Source organism: Cervus elaphus, chromosome 4 (assembly GCF_910594005.1).
Source record: "Cervus elaphus chromosome 4, mCerEla1.1, whole genome shotgun sequence".
NCBI lineage: Eukaryota > Metazoa > Chordata > Mammalia > Artiodactyla > Cervidae > Cervus > Cervus elaphus.
In genome coordinates this window covers 45,014,716-45,041,489 of record NC_057818.1, presented here as the reverse complement: position 1 = coordinate 45,041,489, position 26,774 = coordinate 45,014,716, and the positions used below count along the sequence as shown (strand labels likewise).

The 26,774-nt window shown below is 43.2% G+C and overlaps 1 protein-coding gene and 1 non-coding gene across 5 annotated transcripts in view; one reads left to right on the top strand and one right to left on the bottom strand.

Annotated features, from left to right (window-relative positions):
• The window catches only part of GARRE1 (granule associated Rac and RHOG effector 1), an 82,202-nt gene that overhangs the window by 14,016 nt on the left and 41,412 nt on the right, over window positions 1-26,774 (bottom strand). For all 4 annotated transcript variants that reach the window (XM_043899105.1, XM_043899104.1, XM_043899103.1 and 1 more), the window contains 6 exons: window positions 12,795-13,004; window positions 8,294-8,434; window positions 7,983-8,078; window positions 7,697-7,858; window positions 5,219-5,377; window positions 2,382-2,479 (listed from right to left, as the gene is read on the bottom strand). In XM_043899105.1, coding sequence (XP_043755040.1) covers window positions 2,382-2,479; window positions 5,219-5,377; window positions 7,697-7,858; window positions 7,983-8,078; window positions 8,294-8,434; window positions 12,795-13,004 — 866 coding nt within the window. The remainder of the gene's footprint in view (window positions 1-2,381; window positions 2,480-5,218; window positions 5,378-7,696; window positions 7,859-7,982; window positions 8,079-8,293; window positions 8,435-12,794; window positions 13,005-26,774) is intronic.
• TRNAG-CCC lies at window positions 25,881-25,953 on the top strand. Its single transcript has one exon. It is a non-coding gene; the product is annotated as a tRNA-Gly (tRNA).

Genomic DNA, 26,774 nt, shown 5'->3' with positions numbered 1-26,774 from the left:
AAACCCGAAAACTATGCCATTTTTACCAAAAGTAGCCAGCAGAGGGAGCATCTGCAATCTGTGAGGTCTTTCAAGGATAGGCAATGAATTACAAAGGAAATCAATCATACAGGGAGAGCTCTGGAAGTAAACTGCAGTATTAACCATTTTAGTACTAGCTGTTTATATTTACCCAATTATCCAAGAGTTGGAAATGTTTTCTCTAAAATGAGAATCCTAGTTAAGTTTAATGTTTTTCAATAAGAACCTGAATTAGAAAACAAACTCAGGAACACAAAACTCTTACAAAAATGTGAGCTTTTAATCTACTGCTTGGGGAATTCCTTGCCAGTTCAGTGGTTTAGGACTCTACACTCTCACTACTGAGGGCCCAAGTTCAATCCCTGGTTAGGGAACTATGATCCTGCAAGCTGAGTCCAAAAAAAAAAAAATCTACTGTTTGACAGGAATGAAGATATGAATATAAATTAATTAATAATCAAATTTAGAAATTTGTGGAAAAACTCACAGAAGGGAGATTCTGGGACATGAAGTGAATCACCAACCCTTCAGATGGTAAAGAATCTGTGTGCAATGCAGGAGACCCGGGTTTGATACTTGGGTCAGGAAGATCCCCTGGAGAAGGGAATGGCAACCCACTTCAATATTCTTGCCTGAAAAATTCCATGGACAGAGGAGCCTGCTGGGCAACAGTCCATGGGTTTACAAACAGTTGGACATGACTGAGTGACTTAACACTTTTGCTTTCACACTTGAAATATTAACAGCTTCTAAAACTTTAAGCAGAATCTCCACTGGACCCCCTTCACATTTCAAGAAGAAATGATTTAAACACAATTCAAATGCATTACCCAACTACGTTAGTCCACATGGGTCCCAATAGTGTCACTATTCCTTACTATCTCTTCCTACCTAATTACTTCAAACATTTTCTATCTAGTTAAATATTCATTCTGCCCATGATTTTAATAGCAAAAGTATTCCAATATATGTTTAATTTTTCCTATTTACTAATAAAACTGTGCTTAATCTGTAGGCACATCACAAGGATAAATCCCTAGAGGTGGAACTGTTGAGGTCACAGCCCTTATTTTAGGTTTCTGACAAATGAAACTGCCCTCCAGAAAGGCTGTGTGATTTATTCAACAACATCTGTGCCTGTTTTTGTACAGTCTGGACCAAATCTAGTACTGCTATTCTAAAACAATTTAATAACATGATGAGCAAAATGACATTGTATTTTCTGCTGTGCCTTCCTTTCTTGTTAGGTGAGGTTATACAAGTTCTTCATCTCTTCATTGACCATGTCTCCTCTGATTTACCTATCTATGTGCTTTGCCCATTTCTTACTGATTTCTAGGGGCTTTTGTTTGAATAAATTAAGAAGAATACTTCATTAGTTCAGTTCAGTTCAGTTGCTCAGTCATGTCCGACTCTTTGCGACCCCAGGAACCACAGCACGCCAGGCCTCCCTGCCCATCACCAACTCCTGGAGTCCACCAAACCCATGTCCATTGAGTCGGTGATGCCATCCAACCATCTCATCCTCTGTCATCCCCTTCTCCTCCTGCCCTCAATCCTTCCCAGCATCAGGGTCTTTTCAAATGAGTCAGCTCTTCACATCAGGTGGCCAAAGTATGGGAGTTTCAGCTTCAACATCAGTCCTACCAATGAACACCCAGGACTGATCTCCTTTAGGATGGAAGGTTGGATCTCCTTGCAGTCCAAGGGACTCTCAAAAGTCTTCTCCAACACCACAGTTCAAAAGCATCAATTCTTTGGCGCTCAGCTTTCTTTATAGTCCAACTCTCACATCCATACATGACCACTGGAAAAACCATAGCCTTAACAGAATGTGATCCACTGGAGAAGGGAATGGCAAACCACTTCAGTATTTTGGCCTTGAGAACCCCATGAACAGCATGAAAAGGTAAAAAGATAGGACACTGAAAGATGAACTCCCCAGATCAATAGGTACCCAATATGCTACTGGTGATCAGTGGAGAAATAACTCCAGAAAGAATGAAGGGATGCAGCCAAAGCAAAAAAATAATAATAATGATAATACTTCATTCTAAGTTTACAAATATAAGCAAATAATTAAAAATGAAACAGCTCCGTCTGCCTCCAGATTTGCAAGGACACTGGGTGTGCGATGACATGACCTCTAGATCAGCAGGGTTGTTGCTGGAACAAAGAGGAAGAAATTCTATGTTTTATACTCAGCTTCAGAGAAATGCTGGGTGACTTAGAGAAAATGATACACTCTGTTCAAAAGCTGTGGATTCAGTAACAAATTTGTCATAAGCAACGCAATCTTTTCAAAGATGTGCAAACATCAATCAAAGCTTAGGCCTGTGTTAGTGTAAAAGTCACATTACCATGTGGATGGGACTTGAACCACAATTCTGGAGCCTTCTAAACTGATTTGGGGGGCATAGGCTTCTTTATTTTCAATCTGTGCTGTGTCAACTACCACCTAAGAGAGAAACAAAAACAAAAATCAGCTTTCAAACAGAAAAATGGATCATAAACAAATCAAATGCATGAGCCTATCAATGCTGAGTGACTCTGGTAAGAACTATTGTGGTAAGATAGTAAACTATCTGGCAACACAGAAACACATAAGCCAGTCAGGAACCCCATGGAGACAACAAGTAATAAAGATGACTGAAAACAGTAATACTTCAAAAAAAAACAAACTGCATTCTAGGTGCAGGATGTACTGAACTTTACAATCATTTTTAGTACTTCTTCCAAGCTGTAAATATGTTAATTAGGAATTACTTTGTTTCCTTCATCTAAGTATTTTTTCACTTGATGCACTTGAAAGAAATAAAAACATCATTAAAAATCAAACCAGTGCTTTTAGAGCAGCCTATGCGTAATGACCGAATATGAGCCAGAAGATGATGAGGCTTTTTGTTAAGGCCACTTGATCCTCAACCATCAATAAGAACAGAATTACTTCAGGAAAAATGCAGAACCAGTCCTTTCTCAGTGATTTTCTCTTGTTTTATTTTTGGTCACGCTGTGCACTTGTGGGACCTCAGTTCCCCAACCAGGGGCTGAATCCGGGCCACAGCTATGAAAGCATGGAGTATTAACCAACAGACCACCAGGGAACTCCCTGGAAGAGAGTTTTTCTTTCTTTGGCTTTTTGTTTTTTGTTTTTTTGGCTGTGCCATGCAGCATGTGGAATCTTAGTTTCCTGACCAGGAACTGAACCCACGGCCCCTGGATTGGAAGTGCAGAGTCTCAACCACTGGGCTACCAGGGAAGTCCTGAGGAGAGTCTTTAATATTACACAGATGATATAGTATCCTTTGTAATTTAAAGGGTGTGACAAAGTGATGAATATATTTTCAAATAACTAAAAGAGTTTTAAGAAAATAACCATAAAACACTTTAAAACCAAATCTGTAATATTTCAGGAAGGGCAAAGCGGTGCAGAGTTGCTTATTAGGATTCCAAATTCAGCATCTAATGGAGCCGATTTCCATAGCTGTAAAGAGAGTTCCCACAGCTGGTCTGCAGCGTCCTTTAGAAAAGACTTCCTGTCCAAGCAATAGCCATTGTTGTAACAAGCAGGTGTTTCCTCTTTCCTCCCATCCCCAGAACAATAATCTGAAGTCACACACAAAGTTGCCCTGGGATCAAGGAGCAGAGAACTAGGAAGAAGTTTTTGCTCTCTGAATAACATGGGACTTTTTTTTTTTAACTGATGTTTTCTCAGAACTGCCTTTGGGTCTTCCTACCTTATTTTACACACTCCTTTCTGGAGAACTTATTGACATGGTTCCCCTAGTTGCAGCTAAAATGGTCTTTGGGAATATGGATAAATCTACTAAAGGCAGTGGGCTCCTCCATACTTCAGCAGGGGATCTCCAGTTTACTCTTTTTCTCAGGGGTTCCTATACTAAGGAACAGATTTTAAGGGAAATGTAACTCAACACTGTGGACAGGCCCCACCTGGCCCTCTACAAGGCAAGTACTACCCTGAGCTGGGCCACCAGAGCACTCACCCACACCAAACAGAAGGACTGCATCCTCCCAACAGCTCCTTTTATGAATAAAGTAGGAATCAGAGTAAAAAACAGTTCTTTAATTATCTTAATCTCTAATTAACTTCCTTTCATTTCTAAAATGCTACGCATGCGTGCCAAGTTGTTTCAGTTGTGTCCGACTCTGTGTGACCCTCTGGACTGTAGCCTGCCAGGCTCCTCTGTCCATGGGATTCTCCAGGCAAGAATACTGGAGTGGGTTGCCATATCTTCCTCCAAGGGATCTTCCTGGGTTGGAAAGATCCCCTGGAGGAGGACCTATAACACTTCAAAAAGCAATCTTTCATGCTAGAAGGTAGGATAAACACAAAGGGACACAGATCAAAGGTGCCTAACAAAAACCTAGATGTTGTTATGTCCCTGGTGGTCCAGTGGCTAAGACGCCACGATCCCAATACAGGGGGCCCGGGTTTGATCTCTGGTCAGGGAACTAGATCCCACACGCAGCAACTAAAGATCCTGAGTGTCACAAAAGACCTGGTGCAACCAAATAAATAGTGAAAAAAACCAAAATTGAAGACACCTAGATGCTGATTTCCTAACCCCACCCAAATTTGGCAAAAGTTATTCTTCTCACCAAAGGTAAAGAGACCAAACTTAGTTTGGAGTTGCTGTTGTTATTTTTATTGTGTAAAAGGAGATAAACAGAGAGCTGAGGTACAAAGTGACTGGACGGGGCACTACTTATACCATCGGAGGAGGTGATGTTTGAGCTGACGTAAGGAAAATGAGAGTGAGTAAGTCACACGAAGATCTGAGAGGAGTATTCTCAGGGAAAAGGAACATCAGGGCAAAAACCTGAGACTGGAAGGAGGCTGCTGTGTTTGAGCAACAGAAAGACACCCACTGTAGCCCTGGAGAGTCAGGCCAGGTGAAAGGGCCTACCATCACTAATATGATGGTTTCCTTAAAATCTGGAAAGCCTGAGACACCATTTTGCAACTAGGTCCCCTGCAAATACATATCATCAATCGAGTAAAGGACAAAAAAAGACCTTTTAATGATGCTCTTCCTTTCCCCTCTGGCCTAACCTCTGCAGCAACCAAAGGGCTGTTTATATTATCCAGTGTTTCCGCACATGAGCCCACAGCACATGCTCACACGCTTAAAATGTCCTCCCCTGCTCCCCCCGTCCGGCACACGTGCTCACTCACCAGGCCGGCCTGGCCAAACAGCAGCTGCACGGCAGTCTTGCAGGCGCCCCGCCACGTGGACGGGCACACCTGGTTCAGGACCTCGGTCACAGGGAAGTCGTCCCTGGGCGTGATGCCGTTACAGCAGCCTGCCTCCTTCATCAGCTGCAACATCGTATGCTGCAGAGTGATAAAAAGAAAGTTCACACCTCACAATAAAGCCATGAAAGGTTCCAAAATTCACAGAAATGCATTTATAGGCACAGAATAGCCTCCCAAGTCACTTCATTTTGATTTCGTAAGTAATTCTCATCAATTACCTTCAAAGATTTTCTCAAACCTGTGACTGGCTAGATACGGATACACGTGCATTAATACACATATGTGATTTCTATTCTAGCACAAAACACAGCATTATTTAGCAATCTACTGATACAAATTGGCTAAGGAATTTTGAAGTTCTGAATCCCTCTGAATAAGGAAACAAAATTATCTGATACAAGTAAATGCCAGAAGACTTCATCCTTATTCTGGATGAACAAGTGGTCAGCATAAGCTTCAGTTCCAGTCTGCAACCTTCTAGCTGTGCGGCCTTGGGCTCCAGCTCCTCTGTCGGTCAAGTGGGGAAAAAGGCTGTGCCTACCTCATGGGTGAGCATCAACTGAGACGATGCATGGCAAACATCTGACACATGCCTGGCATACAGGATGCTCCACAAATGGTCCTAATTACTTCAGTACTAGGGCAAGATTTCGCCTCTTATTTATTTCACTGAAACACTAATCACAAATAGCCTCCTAGGTTGTGATAGTAACACAGGCCGAGGGGGGCCTCGGCCAGAGGATTAAGGGATGTGACCCTTGAGAAGAGGACTTAACGCAGAGAAAGACCTAAGAATAAGTGTGGGGGTGAGGCTGGGGCTGTGAGACAGCCAGGAAATGAGAGCCCATCCCAAGAGCATAACCATAAACAGCATTTTTATAGTGTACTTTCAAAACCTTTTATTTTATACACTTTGGACAAAATTATAAATAAAAGTAACTTGGCAAAAGTCTCTTTAAAAGTCACCCTAGGAACTTCTGGGCTGGAGAACACAGGGAGGTGCTGGGACTGAGCTGCCTGGAGAGAACAGGGAACCTCCAAGCCCCTTCCCCAGGCCTTGTCCCAGGCGCCTCTTCCATCTGGCTATTCCTGAGTTACATTCTCTCATGACAAACCGGTGATCCAGAACTCTCCCAACAAGCTGGACTTCACAGCAACAGTGTACTCCAATCAAGGTACCATAAGGAGAGTACACCGTGGCAGATACGGCACATGCCTGAAGAAGTTCATTTATGGCCCTGTGACTATAAAATAGTCACGGCCACTCTCTTAAATGCCAAAGTTTCCTTGAACCCCCTCCACACACTTCCTGTATTCCCCTAGCCTCTCCTCTGGCTCCAGAGTCCATCTGTCTGTGAGGACCCAGGCCCTGATCCCACTTCAGGACTCTAGACCCATACATCCAATTGCCTGCTGGACGGCTCCCCTTGGACATTTCAAAAGCAGTCTTAAAATCATGTACAAAAATGTATTTTTGACGACTATCATCAAGCCTTAATAAGCAGCACCAAAACTGCTGTCCAAGCCAGAAACTTGGGCCTCATCTCCCTTCCCCTCCCTCTCATAGCCAGTTAATCATGGAGTCCTGCTTATTACAACTTCTAGGTTGCTCCTGAATCCTTCCACTTGCCTCCCATTATCACCAGATGGGGCCATGGCCAAAAGCCTTCAGTGCTGCTCTCCTTCCAGCCAAAAATCTATCCTGAAGCCAGGGGGATCTTTCAGAAATGCCAACCTAATCACGTGACCTGCCATGGTGGGGCACCTGCCTCAAACTGGGGGCTTTCCATCTCCCTGGGCTGCTTCTCCAGCCTTGGTCAGTGCCATGTCTTCCCCTTGTTCTAGACTCTCAGGTCTGACTACACGTTAGAATCACCTGAACAACTTTTACAAGCTAGAAGAGCCCAGCCTTCATTTCAGGGCTATTAAATCCAAATCCTACTAGGGACTATACTTGACAGCCAGAGGACATCCCACTTCAGCTCTAAGGAAGACCTTCAGCTCTTGGGACAGGTTGTCACTTCCTGGCTGTCTCACAGCCCCAGCCTCACCCCCACACTTATTCTTCAGGTCTTTCTCTGCTTTAAGTCCTCTTCTCAAGGGTCACATCCCTTAACCCTCTAGCTGAGGCCCCCTCGTCCTATGTTACTATCCCAACCTAGGGGGCTGTCAAACCTCCTAGCCTGGTACTAATGCTCAATAAAGACCGATCAAATGGGGGGAGGGAAACGTCACTCTAGTCTGCTTTTAGACAACAGTTTACTGAGGAACATCAATGCCTCCTGTCTTCACTTCAGTTTTGCTTTTTAATCCAGATTCTTTACAAGCCATCAAGTGTCCTTAAGAACTCCATTTTCAAGTTCACACCCAGGTTGGAGGAACCCCATGGGAAGCTACCGTCTTGAGTTTCAGGTTGTCGGCAGCTGACTCGTTGAAGGAGACCCCCTTCAGGAAGCTTGATCCTATCTGCACGGGCACAGTGGGAAGCTCACACTGCATGGGCTGCGGCGGGGTCTGCCTCCGCCCCGTCTGCTGCGCCTCTGCCTCGCTGCAGCAGCCCTGAAAAAGGGTTGGAGAGGACAGGAGAGGTGACCCACAGCTCAGCTCTCAAGACGGCTGGCTCATGTGGATGGCATGACTGCCACACCACAGCTCCCAGGAGCCACCAGACAGAACAACGTACCTGCAAACTGGCTTCTATTGCCTTTGGATTCAGGTGGAAACCAGCTTTCATTGCATATTCACAGTGACCTAAGCTTTCCAGAGCTATTTTATATGCCTGCAAAGAAATTTTTTTCAAGAATCAAGATCACATAGTAGATTCTAAATTGACAAAGTCCAATGAAAATAGAAATCTTAAATTTCTATAGTCACTAAAAGACATGAGGCCAACTACTATCCTATTACTCTTTCCAACTGGTTCAACATCAAAGCTTAACTCCCCACCTTGTTTTCATTCCTCAGATATTAATGTGCTAGTTTTGAAAAACATACTTGCAGAGCACTGTCAATTTTTATGTTCAGTTCTTTCAGCTGGTGCTCGGGAATTGCTGCACTTTGAGAACAGAAGAGCTGTTGAACTTCAATTCCTGCCAGGCGGCCATCACAGCCTCTCTCTCTCAGTCTAGATGTTGCCTGCAACAGAAATAGTGACTGGTAAGTAAAAGAGGATGTTACAGATACTAGCAAAATTAAAAGAACAAGAAACAACTAATATAAAGCAAGAAACGATCTAAGCATTAGTCATTCTGGATTCTCTCTATTATGAAGAGAGCAGCCAGGAATTCTGAAAGACTAAACCAAGCATTGACGAGAAAACAAACTGACATAGCACTGCCTTATTTAAGAAAGCCCCTGGGAGTTCCCTGGCGGTCCAGTGGTTAGGATTTGACACTGCCATTGCTGAGGGACTGGGCTCAATCCTGGTCTGGGAACTCAGATCCCACAAGGCTCATGGCACAGTCAAAAAAACCCTGCAGAAAAGACTTACCTACCTGTTACATATATATATACACATATTTTTTAAAATCACATTTTAAGTTTCTCTGCTTTAAAAGTCACTCAGTTGTGTCTGACTCTTTGTGACTCCATGGGCTGTAGTCTACCAGGCTTCTCCATCCATGGGATTTTCCAGGCAAGAGTACTAGAGTGGGTTGCCATTTCTTTCTCCAGGAGATCTTCCTGACCCAGGGATTGAACCCGGGTCTCCCGCATTGTAAGCAAACGCTTTACCGTCTGAGCCACCAGATACCCAACTATATTGGCCCTTCAAGTTTCCAAAATTAAAAAATATATCTATTTGGTTGAGTGGTCCTATACACCAAAGTAAAAAACCTCACCAATAGGAAAAAAACTACATTGAAACATTAAAGGAAACACAGAACTTTTGAAATCATTGTTTAGTCATTAGATATATGTTTATGAAAAGTACACTGAACTTCCCAGGTGGCTCAGTGATAAAGAATCTGCCTACCAAGCAGGAGACGCAGGTTCAGTCCCTGAGTTGGGAAGATCCCCTAGAGAAGGAAATGGCAATCCACTCCAGTATTCTTGACTGGGAAATTCCATGGACAGACAAGCCTGGTGGGCTATAGTCATGGAGTCACAAAGGGTTGGACATGACTTAGCAATAAACAACAACAATGAATACATAAGACAGGAAAACAAGAAGACATAAGGATGTAAGACAGAAAAACAGGAAGACTAATCTGTATCTTGTGATGAAATGCTAGTTATCTATACATATGGATCAGGACTAGAGAATATAGAAAAATACATATTCAATTTATTAGATGCATGGAAGGATTCAGGATGAACTGTCTTTCAATTTTTCAACATCTATTTTTATTACAATAATACTTGCACAACAAATAACATTTTTAACAGTTAATTTTTGTTCTTCTAGGTTAATGGAGTTTTAATATTTACCAACATTGCAAGACTAAAGGAAATTAAGCAGCTATAATGTCATATATTTCCAAAACTTCACAAATTCTATCTGAAGACCAATCACTCCCTGAACCCTAATAGTCTCACAGTTTAAAACCATTTGGCTCTCTTTCTGGAACTCTTCATTTAGTCAAAATGTGTAGCTCACAGGTCTTACGTTAGAGGAGTCACTGGATAAGCCAGTGGAGCACCAAACCTGGTCCCTATAGTCTTGGAGCTGACAGCTTTCATGGGTTGGAAAGGCAAGCAAGTAAAACATTTAAAGAATATAAAATGGAAAAACACATCCCAAAGGAAATAAAGAACTGTGACAGGGAGCACCCAAGAAGCTGAGAAATCATCATTTAGGCTGCATTTAAAGAGGAGGAGGCAGTCAACAGAACTGCAGGGTTGGGGGGCGGACAGGCAGAGGTGTAGGCACAGGAACTAGAACCCAGGGAGCAGGGGAGAGTGGTCAGAGGAGGCTGGTGGGCAGGCAGGAGCCAGACTATGTGGGCCGAGGCAGGTCATGGGACGGGTCTACCCCTTACCCTGAGGAAACAGAGAGAGATGAGGGACAGCAAGGCAGGAAGGGCAGAAGCAGGCCCAGCCTCTGAAGCTGTCAGGGAGAGTAATGGCCCCTGAAACAAGTCAGTGACAGTGGACACAGAATGAAGGGGCAGGTCTACAACAGGATGTTGGAGGCAGGGTCTGCAGGGCTTTCGTAGGGCCTGGATGCAGCTGTGAGAGAAAAACTGGAGGATAAATGCCAGGTTTCTTGCACAGGGGACTCGGTGTGAGAGGGCACTACTTGCTAGCACAGGGACGGTTTGAAGAGGAACAGGTGTACACGGGAAGGCCAGGGGCTGAGCCATCTGAAGACCTGAGGAGGACAGCAGCTGAACACAGGGGCCTGGGACCACGAGGGAAGGGAACTGGGCACACACGTTCCATGGCCCCAGCACACAAGAGGTTTTTAAAGTTCTAAGATTAGATGCAGACCCCTCAGGGAAAAGGACATGTAGAACTGAGCCTTGAGGAACTCACATTCATAAGTTATGCTGAAGAGAAGATAGCAAAGTGGTTGGAGAGGCTAGCCTAGGAGGTAAGAGGGTAACTAAGAGCACTTGGTTCTTCATAAGGAGAGAGGATTTCCAGGGCCCAAGTCGCTGTGAGCTGCTAAATGGAGTCAACGGGATCCTTGGATTTCTGCCAATGTTTCTGGCAACACAGAAGGCACCAGTGACCTTCACAAGACAAGGCATGTTCTGGTGGAGGAGTAGAAGCCAGATTTTAGTGAGCTGAATGATGCTCGTTATATATAAAGCTTCATATTGTGCAAAACAATACACAGATGGATACACACATATAGAATAAAAATGTAAAAATATGCATAGGAGTCACACACTCCAAAATCAAGAGGTTATCTCTAGAGAGAAAGGAATATGAATATGACAGTGGAGAAGTATAAAGGGAATTCAACTGCATTTGTAACAATATTTTTCTGTTAACAATAAAAGGTATGAAGCAAATGTGCAAAAAGTGAAGATTCATTTGACAAAGCTAAAAGGTAGATAGATGGTTATGTATGTGACATTTCATATATGCTTGAAATATCTGATAACAGTAATTTTTTTTAGGGTGAATCAAAGGTGAGGCAAACAATTCTTCCAAGAAGCTGGCTATGAAAAGAGCACAGAAACAGGGCAGAGCACGGAGGATTCTTATTTGTAAGCCTATTTGTGTATTGGTGGGAATATGCTGAGGAGGTGGGAGAGAAAACATAGGGTCCCACCACAGAAGCCCTGACGGTGGGGGCAGGGTGGAGAGAGGCAGACTCTGGACAGGAGGAGAGGGTGCCACCTCTGCTGTAATGAAGAGGAAGGAACAGAAAAGGATCTGAATGGGAGAGGTGTGTCATCTGGGTGGAAATGGAGAAGAGGGGCTGCTGCTAGGAAGACTCTGTTTTCTCAGTGTGTAGGGGGCAGGGTCACTGGTTGGAAGCAAAGTAAGGAAAGCAGAAAGCCAGGGCAGACAGAAGTGGGTGAAGAAAAAGGTCAAGGCCAGGAGGTCACAGGAGCACCAGAAGGCTGCTCACTTGGGCTGGGCTCTCAGCATGAATGATACCCACAGGGTGGGTAGAGAAGACCTTGAGTCAGGTATGAAGGGTGTGAGTGTGAGCAGCGTGATCAGGAGACTGCGGCCGGGAGGGCACAGACGGTTGTAAGGTGAGAAGATAAAGGTGGGGACCCCGCTGCCCGGCCACCTGCAATGAAGTCAGCCGGTACCACTCCTGCACTCAACCCCCAATTAGCACTGCATGGCTGCTCCGATAAACACCAAGAAAGCAGAGGAGAATCTTTAAAATGCAAGAGACCAACACAGGGAAAAGAAATTGAGAAAAAAGAACAATGCAACGGAACATCATAAAACTGAACTAAGTAAACAACAGAACATATAATGTTAAAATGTTGAAAGATGTTTACAAATTTGATTAGAGGAGATTTCTAAAACAAAATGAAATAGTTTGCCAATTTAATTGAGGTTATGAGTCAAACTAAATATTATAATATCAATTCTCTTTTCCTCTGTGAAATGAACAGTAAATCCTAGTTAAAGTGTTGACTTGCAAGGCTTTTCTTCCAGCCTCAGAAACAAAGGAGTATTAAAATACCAACAAGAAGAGTGTCATTGCTGACTACATCCCCATCTAGCTACCTAGCTGACTGTTTACTCCACTTACCTTCCAGCCTCTTCACTCTGGTCCCTCTTCCCAGAAACTTTGCTGCACTTCTTGTCAAAGGCCTCTCCTCAACCCTGTTTTTGTAAAGCCCCTTCTCCTAGGAGGCTGTGAGTAGAGGCTGTCTTCCCAGTACCTGGTGCATGCCTGGCGTGAAGTGGGCATTTACAAAAGCATTCACTGTTAAATGAACCAACAATCTAATGATAGCAGTTGAAAAACCACACTTCTACATAAAAAGGCCTTTTTAAGAACTAACAGGCAAAGGCCCTCTGGAGCCTCTCCTATCTGAACAAAGGGCACTGATCTCCCCAGAGTCAGGGTTACCTCAGCAGCCCCTCGCCAGGATCGCACTGCTTCCTCCAGTTCCGATGTGTGGCCCATGCCAGACAAGCCGCCGCCACTGCTGCTGTTCTTTTTTTCTGGCACAACAACTTCAGCAAAGCAAGAGTGAGCCACGGGCTGTACCTTCTGTAACGCCTGGGTCAAAAACTGGAAATGGACCTGCACCACTGTCAAGAAGCATCGTCCCAACACCTGTGAAGACAAGAGAATCAGGGACTTTCAGGTTGTGGGTTGCTATTGCATTACTGCAATAAATTCTCAACTATCAATTTGAGTAGAGATAACAATTAACTGGAATTCTGAAATCACATGGAAGTTACAAAGTCACCATGCTTTAGAAGGATCTGCCTTTGTTCTCACATTTGGATCTGGGTGGCCCAGGTGCCTAGAAGTCAAAACTTTATAACCAAATTGCCAACCTCAAGGTTTGAATGGACCTCCCCACTTCCCACCCAGCCTCCCTCACTCCTGTCCTCCACTCTCCTCATGTGGACTCTTGCTCACACCAACCCTGATTGTCTGTGAGCTCCAGTGGAATCACAGCAAGCCACAATTCCAATTCTGTCCACACAGTATTCAGAGCGCAGAAGAAAAGCCAGATGATTAGAAATCTGAAAAGTCAGTTTGACTATAAGAACATATTCCACTGGAAATGGAATCCAAAGATACAGGTTATTTAGTAACAGTGTTATTAACACAGTAATTACATAGTTATTAACATAGCTGTATGTCATATTTCCAGTCTTATGAAACAAAGCCGACAGACCTGTTTTCTCAGAGTTAACAAAACATACTGGTACATCCATGTGTCAGATCAGGAGAAAACCACTTGCTTAATACATATTAGTATAGCTGATTGATACAACAGTCCATTAAAGCAGAAAATTCACTTTAAAAACTACTAAATATGTAATGCTATGTTAATGTATACTATTAATATATAATTATAAAAATATGTGTACTAAAAACATACAACATACCACCAACAGAAGATACAAATGTGCCTTATCTGCCAACCTCTGGTACTGGCAAGAGCTATTCTCTGACACTGTTGTTCTCTGTTTGCTTTCTTGTGTTAATTCCAGCTGCAAGGTATTCTCTACAATTTCCTATTTCTTTTTTCTTTAAAGGAGGTAAGAATTTGCTACTTGCAAAGCAACTTGAACAGACACTTTCCAGATTACTGACATTTTCCCTAATCTTTTAGTTGTTTTATCCATAGTAAATTTGACAGTAACAACAAAACTTTATTGTAATTTTTTTACATGCCCCGTAACATTAAAATATATATATATTTTGGCCATGCCATGTGACAAGTGGGATCTTAGTTTCCCAACCAGGGACTGAACTATGACATTGGAAGCAGAGAGTCTTAAACCATAATGCTGCCACGGAAGTCCCTCAAAACATTTTTAATGGAAAGTATTTCATATTTCATTGGCCTATAGAGTGGTTTACTGACAAAAAGTTACTTCATGAGTGTGTGATTTATCCAACTGGAGAATAGCAGAGGGCCCAATGTTGCCAGCATTTCATGCACTGCCTTGGGGACATGGTGAAGGTTTCCACTGTCTTTTACAAGGAACTAAAATTCAACCCCAGTGCCCACACTTTGGCCTGTTACTGTCCTCTGAAGCAGGCAGAAATAAGAGCCCACCTTGGACCTCTCGCCTCCCAGCACACATTTCAGATGCTGCCCTTCCCTACCCGCACTAGGCAGAGCTCTTCCTCCTGGAGAAAGAGAGTCAGGCAAGTTCCCAGTGGTGACACTTACTCCCTCTGAATTATTTTCCCCTGTGGAAATCACCAGGACAAAACTAAAACAAACACATAAATCTCACATCACAGCATCCTCCCTCTACAGGGAACAATTAGAACAACAGGCTGAATTCCCACCCCAACCCCCCTGGGTTTCCACTTACTCCCTCAAAGCTCTACCCCATCAGAGATGGGCAGAGTGAGCCACATAGAGTAAACAGACCTAGCAACCTGGAACTTGTGACACAAACAGAAGAAACAGGATTTAATTAGCACTGCACACAGTATCAGCCAGCTTGAACACTCAGCATGCACCTCACTTGTTCGAGAGATTTCACATAGATTCTCTCATTCAATCCTAGGAGCAACCATGTGAGGTCATTCCCATTTCACAAACAGTAAGACTAACGCACAGAAAGGTTATGAAACTTTGCCAAGGGGACACAAACTGAATTTGGCAGAGGGCTCACTTGACTCAAGTGTCTATGCCCTTAGCCAGCATGCACCTTGCCCTCAACAAGATCTACACGCCTGGAGACAGCTGTGTGCTGGCAACACTGAAACCGGACACATGACAGAAGCGCAACCCTAACTGGCTTAGGCCAGAATGCCACGGTGTTCTGAAGCTCCACACAGAGCAAACCCAGGAGGACTGAAGCCAAGTCCTCAGGCACACACACTCTTCCCCGTCCTTCTTCCGTGACCTCCTGGCGGGCTGCGGCTGAGGGAGGAGCAGGGAGAGAGAAGTGACATGCCATGCGCCATCTGCCCTGGGCTCATATTCTTTCAGCTTCTGACAGACACAACTGAGTCATTCATTCTTTCAACAAATGTGTAATATGTACAAAGCACAAAAAAAGCTAGAGGATACTACAAGAAATACAGTGAACAGTCACTGTCCTTCTGAGGGTTACCTTCTAACAGTGGGGGACAATAAGTAGATGTGCAAAGTCAGGGGCTACTGGAGAAGGAACACTGAGGGACGAGGTGGGAAGGAAAAGGCTCTCTGAGGACAAGAGCACGGGAACAAGGTGAGTATCCCGTCCGTCCCTTCTGAAGGGAAGTTCTAGAAATGGCCTCTGAAGGCCTGACGCAGGGTCCTGGGCCTGGAAGAGGACACGCTGATCATGCTGCCGATGGCAGGCTGGGGGTTAGGGAGGGTCCTCTTGCTGTTGAGGGCAGAATGGTGGAAAGAGGACGCCGCTGCTGCAGGAATAAATGGGGAGAGATGGTGGTCAGTTTTAGAAGCGGGACCTTCGGAATGTTGCCGCCACCACTTCTCACATGCTTGACCTTGGATGAGACGTCTAACTTAAATTTCCTCCTTATATATAAGAAGTGGAAAAAACAAGACCTCAGCATCTCCCTCCCCCTGCTCATGAAGTATGGAGCACAAATTATGGTTGTAATAAAATATTTGTGTTGTAAACAATTCACTAAAAAGCCAATCAAAATGATGGTTACTCTCAACCTTGGAAAAGCTATCTAAAGAATGAATAGCTATTCTGCAAGTGTACCTAAGTAGCAGAAGTATAAATGCCACCTTCTCTGGAGAGAGGACTGAGCTCCACCTCCAGCCTGCCTCTGCCCACCTTTTCTCTACAATATCTCCTGTCTTAGCCCAGTTTCCTTCCTGGCACAGGCTCCATCCTTCCTGACCCAGGAATGTGCCAGTCCTTGGCGTCTTCCTGAGAAACCTGGAAAGCAATAGAGACTCTAAAGTTATGAATCTGAAAACATGTGACCCAAGGGCCTAGGACAGTTACTTTCTCTTTAATTTTATTTTTAAAGGTGCATCTATTTACTTATATATTGGCAGAGCAGCATGTGGGAATTAAGTTTCCCAACCAGGAACTGAACCCATGGCCCGTGCATTGAAAGTGCAGAGTCTTAACCACCAGACCAGGGGTGTCTCAACTTTCTCTTCCACAGGGAGACCATTTCCTGGATTACGGGATCCCATGAAGATGCAGAACAGATGTAGCAAGCTGAAGCACAAATGAGTGGTCAGTGAGATTAAAATGTCACTGGAGCTACAGAATTCCACGTCAATCAAGAGCTAACATTTACTGAGTGTTTAACCCATACCAAGCACTTTACATGTAGTGAAGTGAGACTGTGGGGTGAGAGCAATTCATCCATTTTACAGATAACAACACCGAGGCTTAGAGAGAGAAAGAACCTTGCTCTAATGTCAAGCAGGTAATAAGAGGTACAGTAGAGATCTGACACTGAGTCTAACTCCAAAAACTGTTCTAACCACCAGGCTGTGCTATTTTCATATGCCAAGATCCAGGAGGTAGTCACAACAGTGGCTAAGGACGTCACGAAGGGGAGGGGACCCCTCTTCAGGAACCCTGATGAGCAAAGACTGAGAGGCATGGCTCAGTCTCCGCTGACAGTGGGGAAGGTACTGCAACAAACTTAGCAAGTGCCTGCGGCACTTCAGGGTGGCAGGAGTCTTGAAGTTCATGATTTGCATAGCAGACAACAGCTGACTGGTTGCAAACAGCAATGATAAAATGGGAGAGGGCACATGGAGCTTGGGAAAAGGAGCAGTTTCTCTTACCTCTTAAGGAATTCCAAGCCCCAAAACATCTATGTCAGCCTTCAGCCCATCAGTCTCATTCAAGAATTATGAAGAAAGCAATCAGACTTAATCTTACCCTTAGCATCTGAATTAAAAAAAAAAAAAAAAAAACCATTCATCTCAAAGCATCCCAACTGTATGGAATTTGGGGCAATATGAGGCTATTATCAGAGTTGCATTAAGAGAAACATCTTAGGGACTTCCCTGGCAGTTCAGTGGTTGGGACTCTGTACTTCCCCTGCAGTAAGTATGGGTTTGATCCCTGGTCAGGGAACTATGATGCCACATGCCATGCAGCGGCACAGCTTTAAAAAAGAAGGGGAAAAAAAGAGAGAGAGAGAAAGAAATATTTTGGTATGACAAATTCCTCATAAAAGCCCAACTCCTGAATATAGACAATAAGTGACCTTGCCACTACTGCTTCCAAATATCCATGGAGCATTCTGGATTGTAAACAGCCATTGAGCATCTACTGAAATAAAACCTTGTTTTCTCGAAATTGCTGATGGTGGAGGAAAAGGGTACATGTTCACTTTCCCATGCCTCTATAAATGGACCTATATAGGGGGTTATCTTTATGGCTATAACCAGGAAACCTTTTCTTTTCAGTGATTTTTCTATTTTATTCATTAAAACAGATTTTAGTTTAAGGTCATCCTGTTTTGAGCCCCAAAAGACCACCCTTTCTATACCACCATAGTCAATTCTACCTTCCTAGAATATTTTCAAAATTTTAGTTACTCCTCTTCCAGGGCCACGGCCTTACTCAGCCCTTACTATATCCCCACGTGTTGAAATTACAGACTGCCCAAGTCCACCCCATCTGTGACACACCCTCTGATTTTCACATCAATATACACAATGTCTAAATTCATTTTCTACTCAAAGTCACTGAACAAATCATCTTTCTCATACCCCTGCAAAGTGACGAACAAGTAGAAATGTCGCATATGCCATAGTGTCAAACATTTGGGTTCTAGTATTTACTTCTGATCAGTTTAAAAGTCAAGAATGAATGAAATGAAGTCAATCCGAATTGGCGGCTTTTATTAGAAATTCCAAAGTCATTCAATCATTTCTTTCTCTTCAAAACTTACTTGTACCTTAAACATTACAGTTGGTTCCAAGTGTTCTCAATCTTTTGTCCTTATGATAATTCCACAGTTATTACATAATGACCTAACCAACAGAACGGAATGTGATATAAGAACCTAAATGTGTCTCCAGAGAAATAGAGAATGCAGCAGACCATGCCTGGACTATGGAAAGTACTTTATGGAGATTAAATTACAGTATGAAAATGTAAAAACCAAGCTCAACCAAAAAAAAAAAAATGGTAAAAACCATGAAACTAAGATGTATAGCCTGACCTAAAAACTGATTAACAGTGAATGTTTAAACTTTTTGTTTTTTAAAGCAATTAACAAAACAATAATCTCTTTGCAGTTGGTATCAACCCAGAGCACAAAGAAGCTGCCATGCTATGTACAGGAGAAAGAACTAGTGAGAAGAGAAAGCTAACACATGCCCAAGGATGGATGAGCCAACAGCAAACGTTAATCATTCAGACAAGATTACATTCTGCCCCTGACACGCTGCTTTACTGCTGGTCACAATATCATCAGACACAGTTTCTAAACTCCTGCTTCACAGGCCAGGCACTGTGATCCACAGAAACTTTTACACCAGTAATACATATTCACTGCAAATAACTTAAGAGGAAAAGATAAGCTCAATAAAGAAACAGTGTCAGATATTACTAAATAGATATAACCACTGATTACATGTTTGCGATACAGCCTACATTTGAAACTGTTTTTTTCTTTTTTTCCAAAATTAGATCATTTTATATGTTGTTTTGGGGTTTCCCGGATAGCTCAGTTGGTAAAGAATCTGCCTGCAATGCAGGAAACCCCAGTTTAAGGGATAAGCTACCCATTCCAGTATTCTTGGGCTTTCCTGGTGGCTGAGATGGTAAAGAATCCACCTGCAATGCGGGAGACCAGGGTTCGATCCCTGGTTTGGGAAGATCCCCAGAGAAGGGAAAGGTTACCCACTCCAGTATTCTGGCCAGGAGAATTCCATGGACTATATATTTCATGGGGTTGCCAAGGGCCAGACACAACTCAGCAACTTTTACTTTCATATGTTGTTTTAGTCTGTTTTCCAAAATAAAATATATCAAAAATTTATTACCATGCAACACACATAGGAAGTTTTATATTTTAGCTACACTACTATACATCTTTACATAACTAGTAAGTATAATTATAAACTATCATCCAGGACATGAAACAGTGAAAGGCCAGTGACAGGAACGAAGTTCATGTCAATTATGGTAGACAAAGGAGGAGGGGCAGTTACTGCTCAACGGGCAGAGATTCAGTTTGGGAAGATGAAGTTTTGGAGGCGGACAGTGGTTGATGGCTGCAAAAAATATTAATGTACTTAATGCCACTGTATGCTTCAAAACTGTCAAGATGGCAACATTTATGCTATGTATAGTTTACCACACTAAAAAAAAAAAGCAGAACTGCTGCTAGTTACCCTCTCTGCTACCATTCTATTCCAAGCTACAGTCATCTCTTGCTTGGATTACTGTAAAAGCCTCTTAACTGATCTTCCTGCTTCCTTTCAATTAGGATTAGTTTTATCTACATATAACAACAACAACAAATGCAGTGGCTTACATAAAATCAATGTTTACTTCTTTCTATGATGAAAATCAGCAAGGAGATCAAACCAGGCAATCTTAAAGGAAATCAGCCCTGAATATTCATTGGAAGGACTGTTGCTGAAGCCAAAGTTCCAATACTTTGACCACCAGACGCGAAGAGCCAACTCACTGGAAAAGACCTTGATGCTGAGGAAGATTGAGGGCAGGAGAAGGAGATGAAAGAGGATGAAATGGTTAGATAGCATCACCGACTGAATGGACATGAATTTGAGCAAACTCCTGGAGATAGTGGAGGACAGAGAAGCCTGGTGTGCTGCAGTCCATTGGGCTGCAATGAGTCCGACACAACTTAGCAATGTGAACAACAAAGGTGAAAATAAATCTATGGTTTGGCAGTCCAGAGCTAGGATGAGGGCTCCTGGGTATCACAGGGAGCCCAGTTTCCATCTTTCTGCTCTTCATCCTCACACAAGACTTACATACTTAAATTACCTCACAGTTCTAAATAATTAAATGACCTTCAGCCATTGTGCCTGCATTCTAGACAGTAAAAAACTGGGGGGAGTGAGGAAAAGGGAGCACCCTTTTTCCCTAAGGAAACTTCCTCATGGTCTCATTCAAAACCTCCAGTTACATCTTCATGAATCAGAACTTACTCAAGTGACCACTCCTAGCTGTAAGGGAGGTTGGGAGGTATAGTCCAATTTTCAAGAACAATATTCCTGAAAAAAACAAAAGCAAACAAAAAACCCTCCAGAGTTGGTTATTTTTTTGGCTGTACCATGCAAAATTCCACGTTGTGGAACCTTAATTCCCCAACCAGGGATCAAACCCAGGGCCCAGCAGTGAAAGCACCAAGTCCTAACCACTGGACTTTTAGACAATGCCAAGAATCCCTTGAAGGAGGCCCACCATGACCCTATTTGCAAATGAACCACTACCTTACCTGGAGCATCCTTCTATTTTTCAGACAAGCATTGCTCAATGTTCCATCCGCAGAGAGGTCTTTCTTCTACCTCTGTTCATCATTCTTTTTCTTCATAGTACCTCTCACTACCTGGCATTAGGTTTGTATTGCCCATTTATTTTTTGTCTGTTTCCCTAACTAGGAGTTATGGAGAAGGAAATGGCAACCCACTTCAGTATTCTTGCCTAGAGAATCCCATGGACAGAGGAACCTTGCAGGCTACAGTCCATGGGGTCATAAGAGTCGGACACGACTGAGTGATTTTCACTACTACCTAGGAGTTGAGCTGAATGTGGCGGGGTCTTTTGTTCTGCTCCCAGTCACATTCTCAATGCCTGGCACAAAGCAGACAATCTTTCTGTACATATTTGTTGAAAGAAGAAAAAAAGCAGTTGCTACTCTGCACATAAAAGCACCAATCTAGGCCAAGGGCAGCATGTTGACTGAAGAGCTGAGGGCAAGACATCATGGAAGCATCTATGTGCAAATGTTATTACCCGGGAACTCTTCCCGCTTTCTTTCCCTGGACAGCTCTTCTGCAGCCAGCCCATGGACACCAGCTGCAACCCTGACTTACTTTGAGGGTGATATCCCCAACAGGCTGGGGGGAGATAACAAGTCTTCTGGAGAAAGAAAGGCTGTAAACCATGCAAGGCTTTCCTGCGAGTGACACACTTGCCCAGAATGAAGAATCAGGTATAACATGTCATGCCTTGGAACTGTAGGCTTATTCTTTCAAACCGAGAACCAATATTGTAATTAACAGATATGCTATTGAGGGAATTAAGGGTATATATAAGGGCCTAGAAAGGTGTATTTTCCCTGTATGTTTGTGTATGTGTACCTACTTGTAGTTTTCTGCCCAGATACATGAAACAGTTAATAGTGGTTCTACCTGGGACTGGGATGGAGTTGGAAGAGAGAAGCATGACCTTTGGAAAAGTGAACTTATGGCATTCAGAAATGTTTGTATTTTTTACCATAAGTATGCATCACATACAAAATAAAACTAATTAATTAAAATTAATAATAGTAGTACATCCAAAGCATTCTCATTAAAATGAGGACCAAAACAAAGATGCTCATTCTTAAAAAAAAAAGAAAAAAGGTGCTCATTCTTAAAGCTCATTGTTTTATATATTAAAACCTATGCTGACAGAGAGTTCCCTGGTGGTCTGGTGGTTAGGACTTCTGGGCTTTCACTGCCACGGACTGGGGTCAGTCTCTGGTCAGAGAAGATTCCACAAGCCATGTGGCGTGGCCAAAAAGTAAAACTAAAACCTATGTTCAATGCAACAAGATATATAACTAACGGAAGGGAGAAGATAAATATAGATGACATGATCACATATACCAAAAAACCCCAAATAAACCAACTGAAACATCAGAATTATTGAGTCCAGCCACAGAGCAGGAGATAAGACAAAAATTTAAAAAATCAAGGGTGTTCCTATGTTACAGAAAAAAACTGTCAAATAAAATTTCATCCTGGGCTTCCCTGGTGGCTCAGTGGTAAAGAATCTGCCTGCCAATGCAGAAGACACTGGTTCAATCCCTGGGTCCAGGAAGATCCCACATGCCCAAGCACCACTACTATCGAGCCCATGCGCCCCACCTACTGAGCTCGAGAACCCTAGAGCCCACACTCCACGACAAGAGAAACCACTGCAACGAGAAGCCCGCACACCACAACTAGAGAGTAGCCCCCGCTCACAACTAGAGAAAAGCCCGCACACCAACAAAGGCCCAGCATAGCCAAAAAAAAATAAGTAAAATTTCATTCACGGTAGTAACTAAAATAAAGATTAGTTAAGAATGTTAAAAATACACACAGCCACTAGAAAGGAAATTATGAAACTTTACTAAGAGACATAACAGAAGGCTTCATAGAAGACATAATAAGCTGCTAAAACCCTGAAAACAAAACAATTCAGCAGGTGTTTCCAGGATCATAAATATGTTTCCCATCACATTCTCTGACATGCTCCACCTGGAACCTGCAGTGTGGCCTCTCCAACATCTAGTCTTGTGGCTTTGGAAGCAGCCGTCAGGTAACTGCTTCCCTTGTGCTCTCAGTTTGGGGATACCCCAGCACCAAAAGTGGGCACAGAGTCAGGCCTGACCAATCAATGTGTTAGTTTAACCTTTCTGCCCACAAGGCCCAAGGACAGGCAAGTGACCCAAGTCAAGCCAATCAGATTGAGTTCCAGAACTGAATCAGTTTCAGAACCTGGGAGAGAACAGAGGTGTTGGCAACTCTGGCACGGAGACAGTCTGGGTCTGTTCAGCACTGTGTGAGCCCCTGTATCCAGTCATGACCAGAGAGAGAGAGAGCTAACTTTCTTTAGTTCATGGGGTCAAACCATTGTTTTGCTGAGAGGCAGTACAGAGCTACAGTCAAGAATCTGCACTCTACAGATTACTGTGATATTGACTGGTTTGCCTTGGAAACGAACAGAGAACATTCTATCGTTTTTGAGACTGCATCCAAGTACTGTATTTTCGACTCTTTTGTTGACTATGATGGCTAAGTCCATTTCTTCTAAGGGATTCTTGCCCACAATAGTAGATATAAATAATGGTCATCTGAGTTAAATTCACCCATTCCAGGCCATTTTAGTTCACTGATTCCTAAAATGTCAATGTTCACTCTTGCCATCTCCTGTTTGACCACTTCCAATTTGCCTTGATATCTGGACCTAACATTCCAGGATCCTATGAAATACTGCTCTTTACAGCATTGGACTTTACTTCCATCACCTGTCACATCCACAACTAGGTGTTGTTTTTGCTTTGGCTCCATCTCTTCATTCTTTCTGGAGTTATTTCTCCATTTTTCTCCAGTAGCATATTGGGTACCTACCAACCTGGTGAGTTCATCTTTCAACATCATACCTTTTTGCCTTTTCATACTGTTCACGGGGTTCGCAAGGCAAGAATACTGAAGTGGTTTGCCATTCCCTTCTCCGGTGGACCACATTTTGTCAGAAATATGACCTGTCCATGACCCATCCATCTTGGGTGGCCTTACTCATAGTAAGGTGGCATGGCTCATAGTTACTTTGAGTTAGTCCACGTGATCAGTTTGGTTAGTTTTCTGTGATTGTGGTTTTCACTCTGTCTGCTCTCTGATGGATAAGGATAAGAGGCTTATGGAAGCTTCCTGATGGGAGAGACTGACTGAGGGGGAAACTGGGTCTTGTTCTGATGGGCAGGGCCATGTTTAGTAAATCTTTAATCCAATTTTCTGTTGATGGGCGGGGCTGTGTTCCCTCCCTGTTGCTTGACCTGAGGCCAAACTTCAGTGGAGGTAATGAAGACAATGATGACCTTCAAAGGTCCCATGCACGCCCTGCTACACTCAGTGCCTCCGACCCTGCAGCAGGCCACCGCCGACTCACGCCTCTGCCGGAGATTCTTGGACACTCATGGGCATGTCTGGGACAGTTTCTTGTGGGGTCACTAATCCTTTCTCCTGGATCCTGATGTGCACAAGGTTTTGTTTGTGCCCTCCAAGAGTCTGTTTCCCCAGTCCTGTGGAAGTTCTGGTGGCAGCCCCTTGCTTTCCGGCTCTGGTTGTTGCAAGCCTGCCTCTCTGCCTCCAGGAGGGGAGGGGCTGGTACACAGCTAGCTCTCCTTTGGTATTCGCTCAACCCTTTGTTCTGTGAGCAGGCCAGGCTCACAGAACCTGGTTGTTAGGTTGTTAGGTTACAGCCTTTCCAGGAAAGTTCTCTTTTCCGCAGTAGTGGTTAGGCTTGTATTCTGTGGGTTTCTTTTTATTTTTTCTCCCAGTTACGTTGCCTCCCCACAGACCTGCCTGTGAGAGGGTTTCCTACTGTGTGGAAACTTCTCCTCCTTCACCATTCCCTCCCCAGGACAGGGCTTCATCCCTAACTCTTTTGTCTCTTTGTCTTTTATATTTTGTCCTACCTCCTTTCGAAGAGAATAGGCTGCCTTTCTGGATGCATGGGGTCCTCCATCAGTGTTCAGAAGTTGTTTTGTGGAAGTTGCTCAGCATTCAAATGATCTTTTGATGAATTTGTGGGGGAGAAAGTGGTCTCCCCGTCCTATTCCTCTGCCATCTTGTCTTTTTAGTAACTATGACTTTTTAGTAACTTGACTTTTTAGTAACTATGAAATATTAAATTATACTCTTCTAAAAGAAAGCAACACTGCCATTTTAGTCACCAGAATTGCAAGCACAGCATTCTTTCCTTGACTCCTACTTGCTGCTGGGGTCCTGACTTCAGAGGTATCTTTTCTCTATTCTCATCATTTTCTTCCTTGATTCACTTTTATTTCCTTCATTTTTTTCTGAAAAGCACTTGCCTTTTTTCTCATCACTATACCTTACTCAGTAATACTCTCTGTGATATTGTGATTAATAATAAATATGTATTTTGGTCTTTTTCCATGGTTCCTGGCACACAGCTCCTAAAACCCTTGGAATTTTCTAAGTGATAAGAGAGAGAAAGTATCTTTTGTTATTCATAACAAGCCTCTTTCAACCATACCTGAGTTTGGGTTTGAGGTGACTTTTGGGAAGTCCATAAGGATAGGGGCTGGTTACCAGGGGAACCAAGTTTGAAACTTTCAGCCCAACCCCTCTGGAGAAGGGAAGAGGCTAGAGAGAGAATCACCAACAACCAAAACTGAATCAACCATACCAGTGAAATGAAGGTTCAGAAATGCCAAAAGGATGGGGTTCAGAAAGATTCTGGGATAAAGACCATGTGCAGGTGCTGGGAGGGTAACAGGCCTGGAAAGGGCATGGAAGCTCACACCATTTACCACAAACTTTGCCTTATGCATATCTTTCATCTGGCTGTTCCTAAGTTACATCTTTTTATAATTGAGTGAGTTTTTTCTGAGTTCTGTGAGCTGTTCTAACAAATTAATCAAATCTGTGGAAGGGTCATGGGAATCTTTTGATTTATAGCCAGTTGTTAAGAAACACAGGTAACACCCTGGACTTGTAACTGGTATCTAAGAGGGGGTAGGGGGAATCTTGTGGGACTGTGCCATTAACTGTGGGATCTGATGCTAACTCCAGGAAAAAGTGTTAGAACTGGGGCTTCCCTGGTGGTTTGATGGCTAAAACTTTGTGCTCCCAATGCAAAGGTCCCAGGTTCGATCCCTGGTCAGGGAACTAGATCCCACATGCCCACAACTAAGAGTTTGCATGCTGCAACTAAAAAAGATTCCACACGCGGCAATGAAAATCAAAGATTCCAGGTGTGGCAACTAAGACCCAGTGCAGCTAAATGAATAAAGAAAGAAACAGATATATATAGATAGATAGATAGATGTATTAGAAATGATCCCAAATCACTTTGTATAGGAAAACCCCCCAACAACAAACTTAGGACAAGAGTGCCAGAGGAGTATCCTGTGAGTAGACAGAACACAGGAGTTTTCCTAAATACTTTCGTTTCTGTTAGAAGACTACTTCATATGAACAAATCACTCCATGAAATGAAATTATTTATTGGGTGTTCCTGATACATTACTCCTGTCATGTGGTCATAAGTTTCTCTCTCCCTTTTCTCAAACTTGGAAAATGTCTAACCATACACAAAAACAGAGTATAACAACCCCCCCCCATGCACCCATCAAAAAGCTTCAACAACTAAAAACATTTTGCCATGTTTTTTTCATCCTTCTCCCCAACTCAACCTTATTCTGCTGGAATGTTTTGGAACAAATCCCAATCAACCAAGACCCAATACACGTTCAAAGTTCCCAACTTATCTTTTAAAATGTCTTTTTGGGGGGAATTCCCTGGTAGCCCAGTCCTTAGGACTCCACTCTTTCACCGCTGAGGACCCGGGGTCAAGGAACTAAAATCCCATCAGCTATGTGGTGTAGCCAAAATAAAAGTCTTTTTTTTCCCCCCCCCCCCCCCCCCGGTTTGAATTTCAACTCCAAAAAGCTCATTTTATTTGGTTGTTTTATCTCAATTCTCTTTTA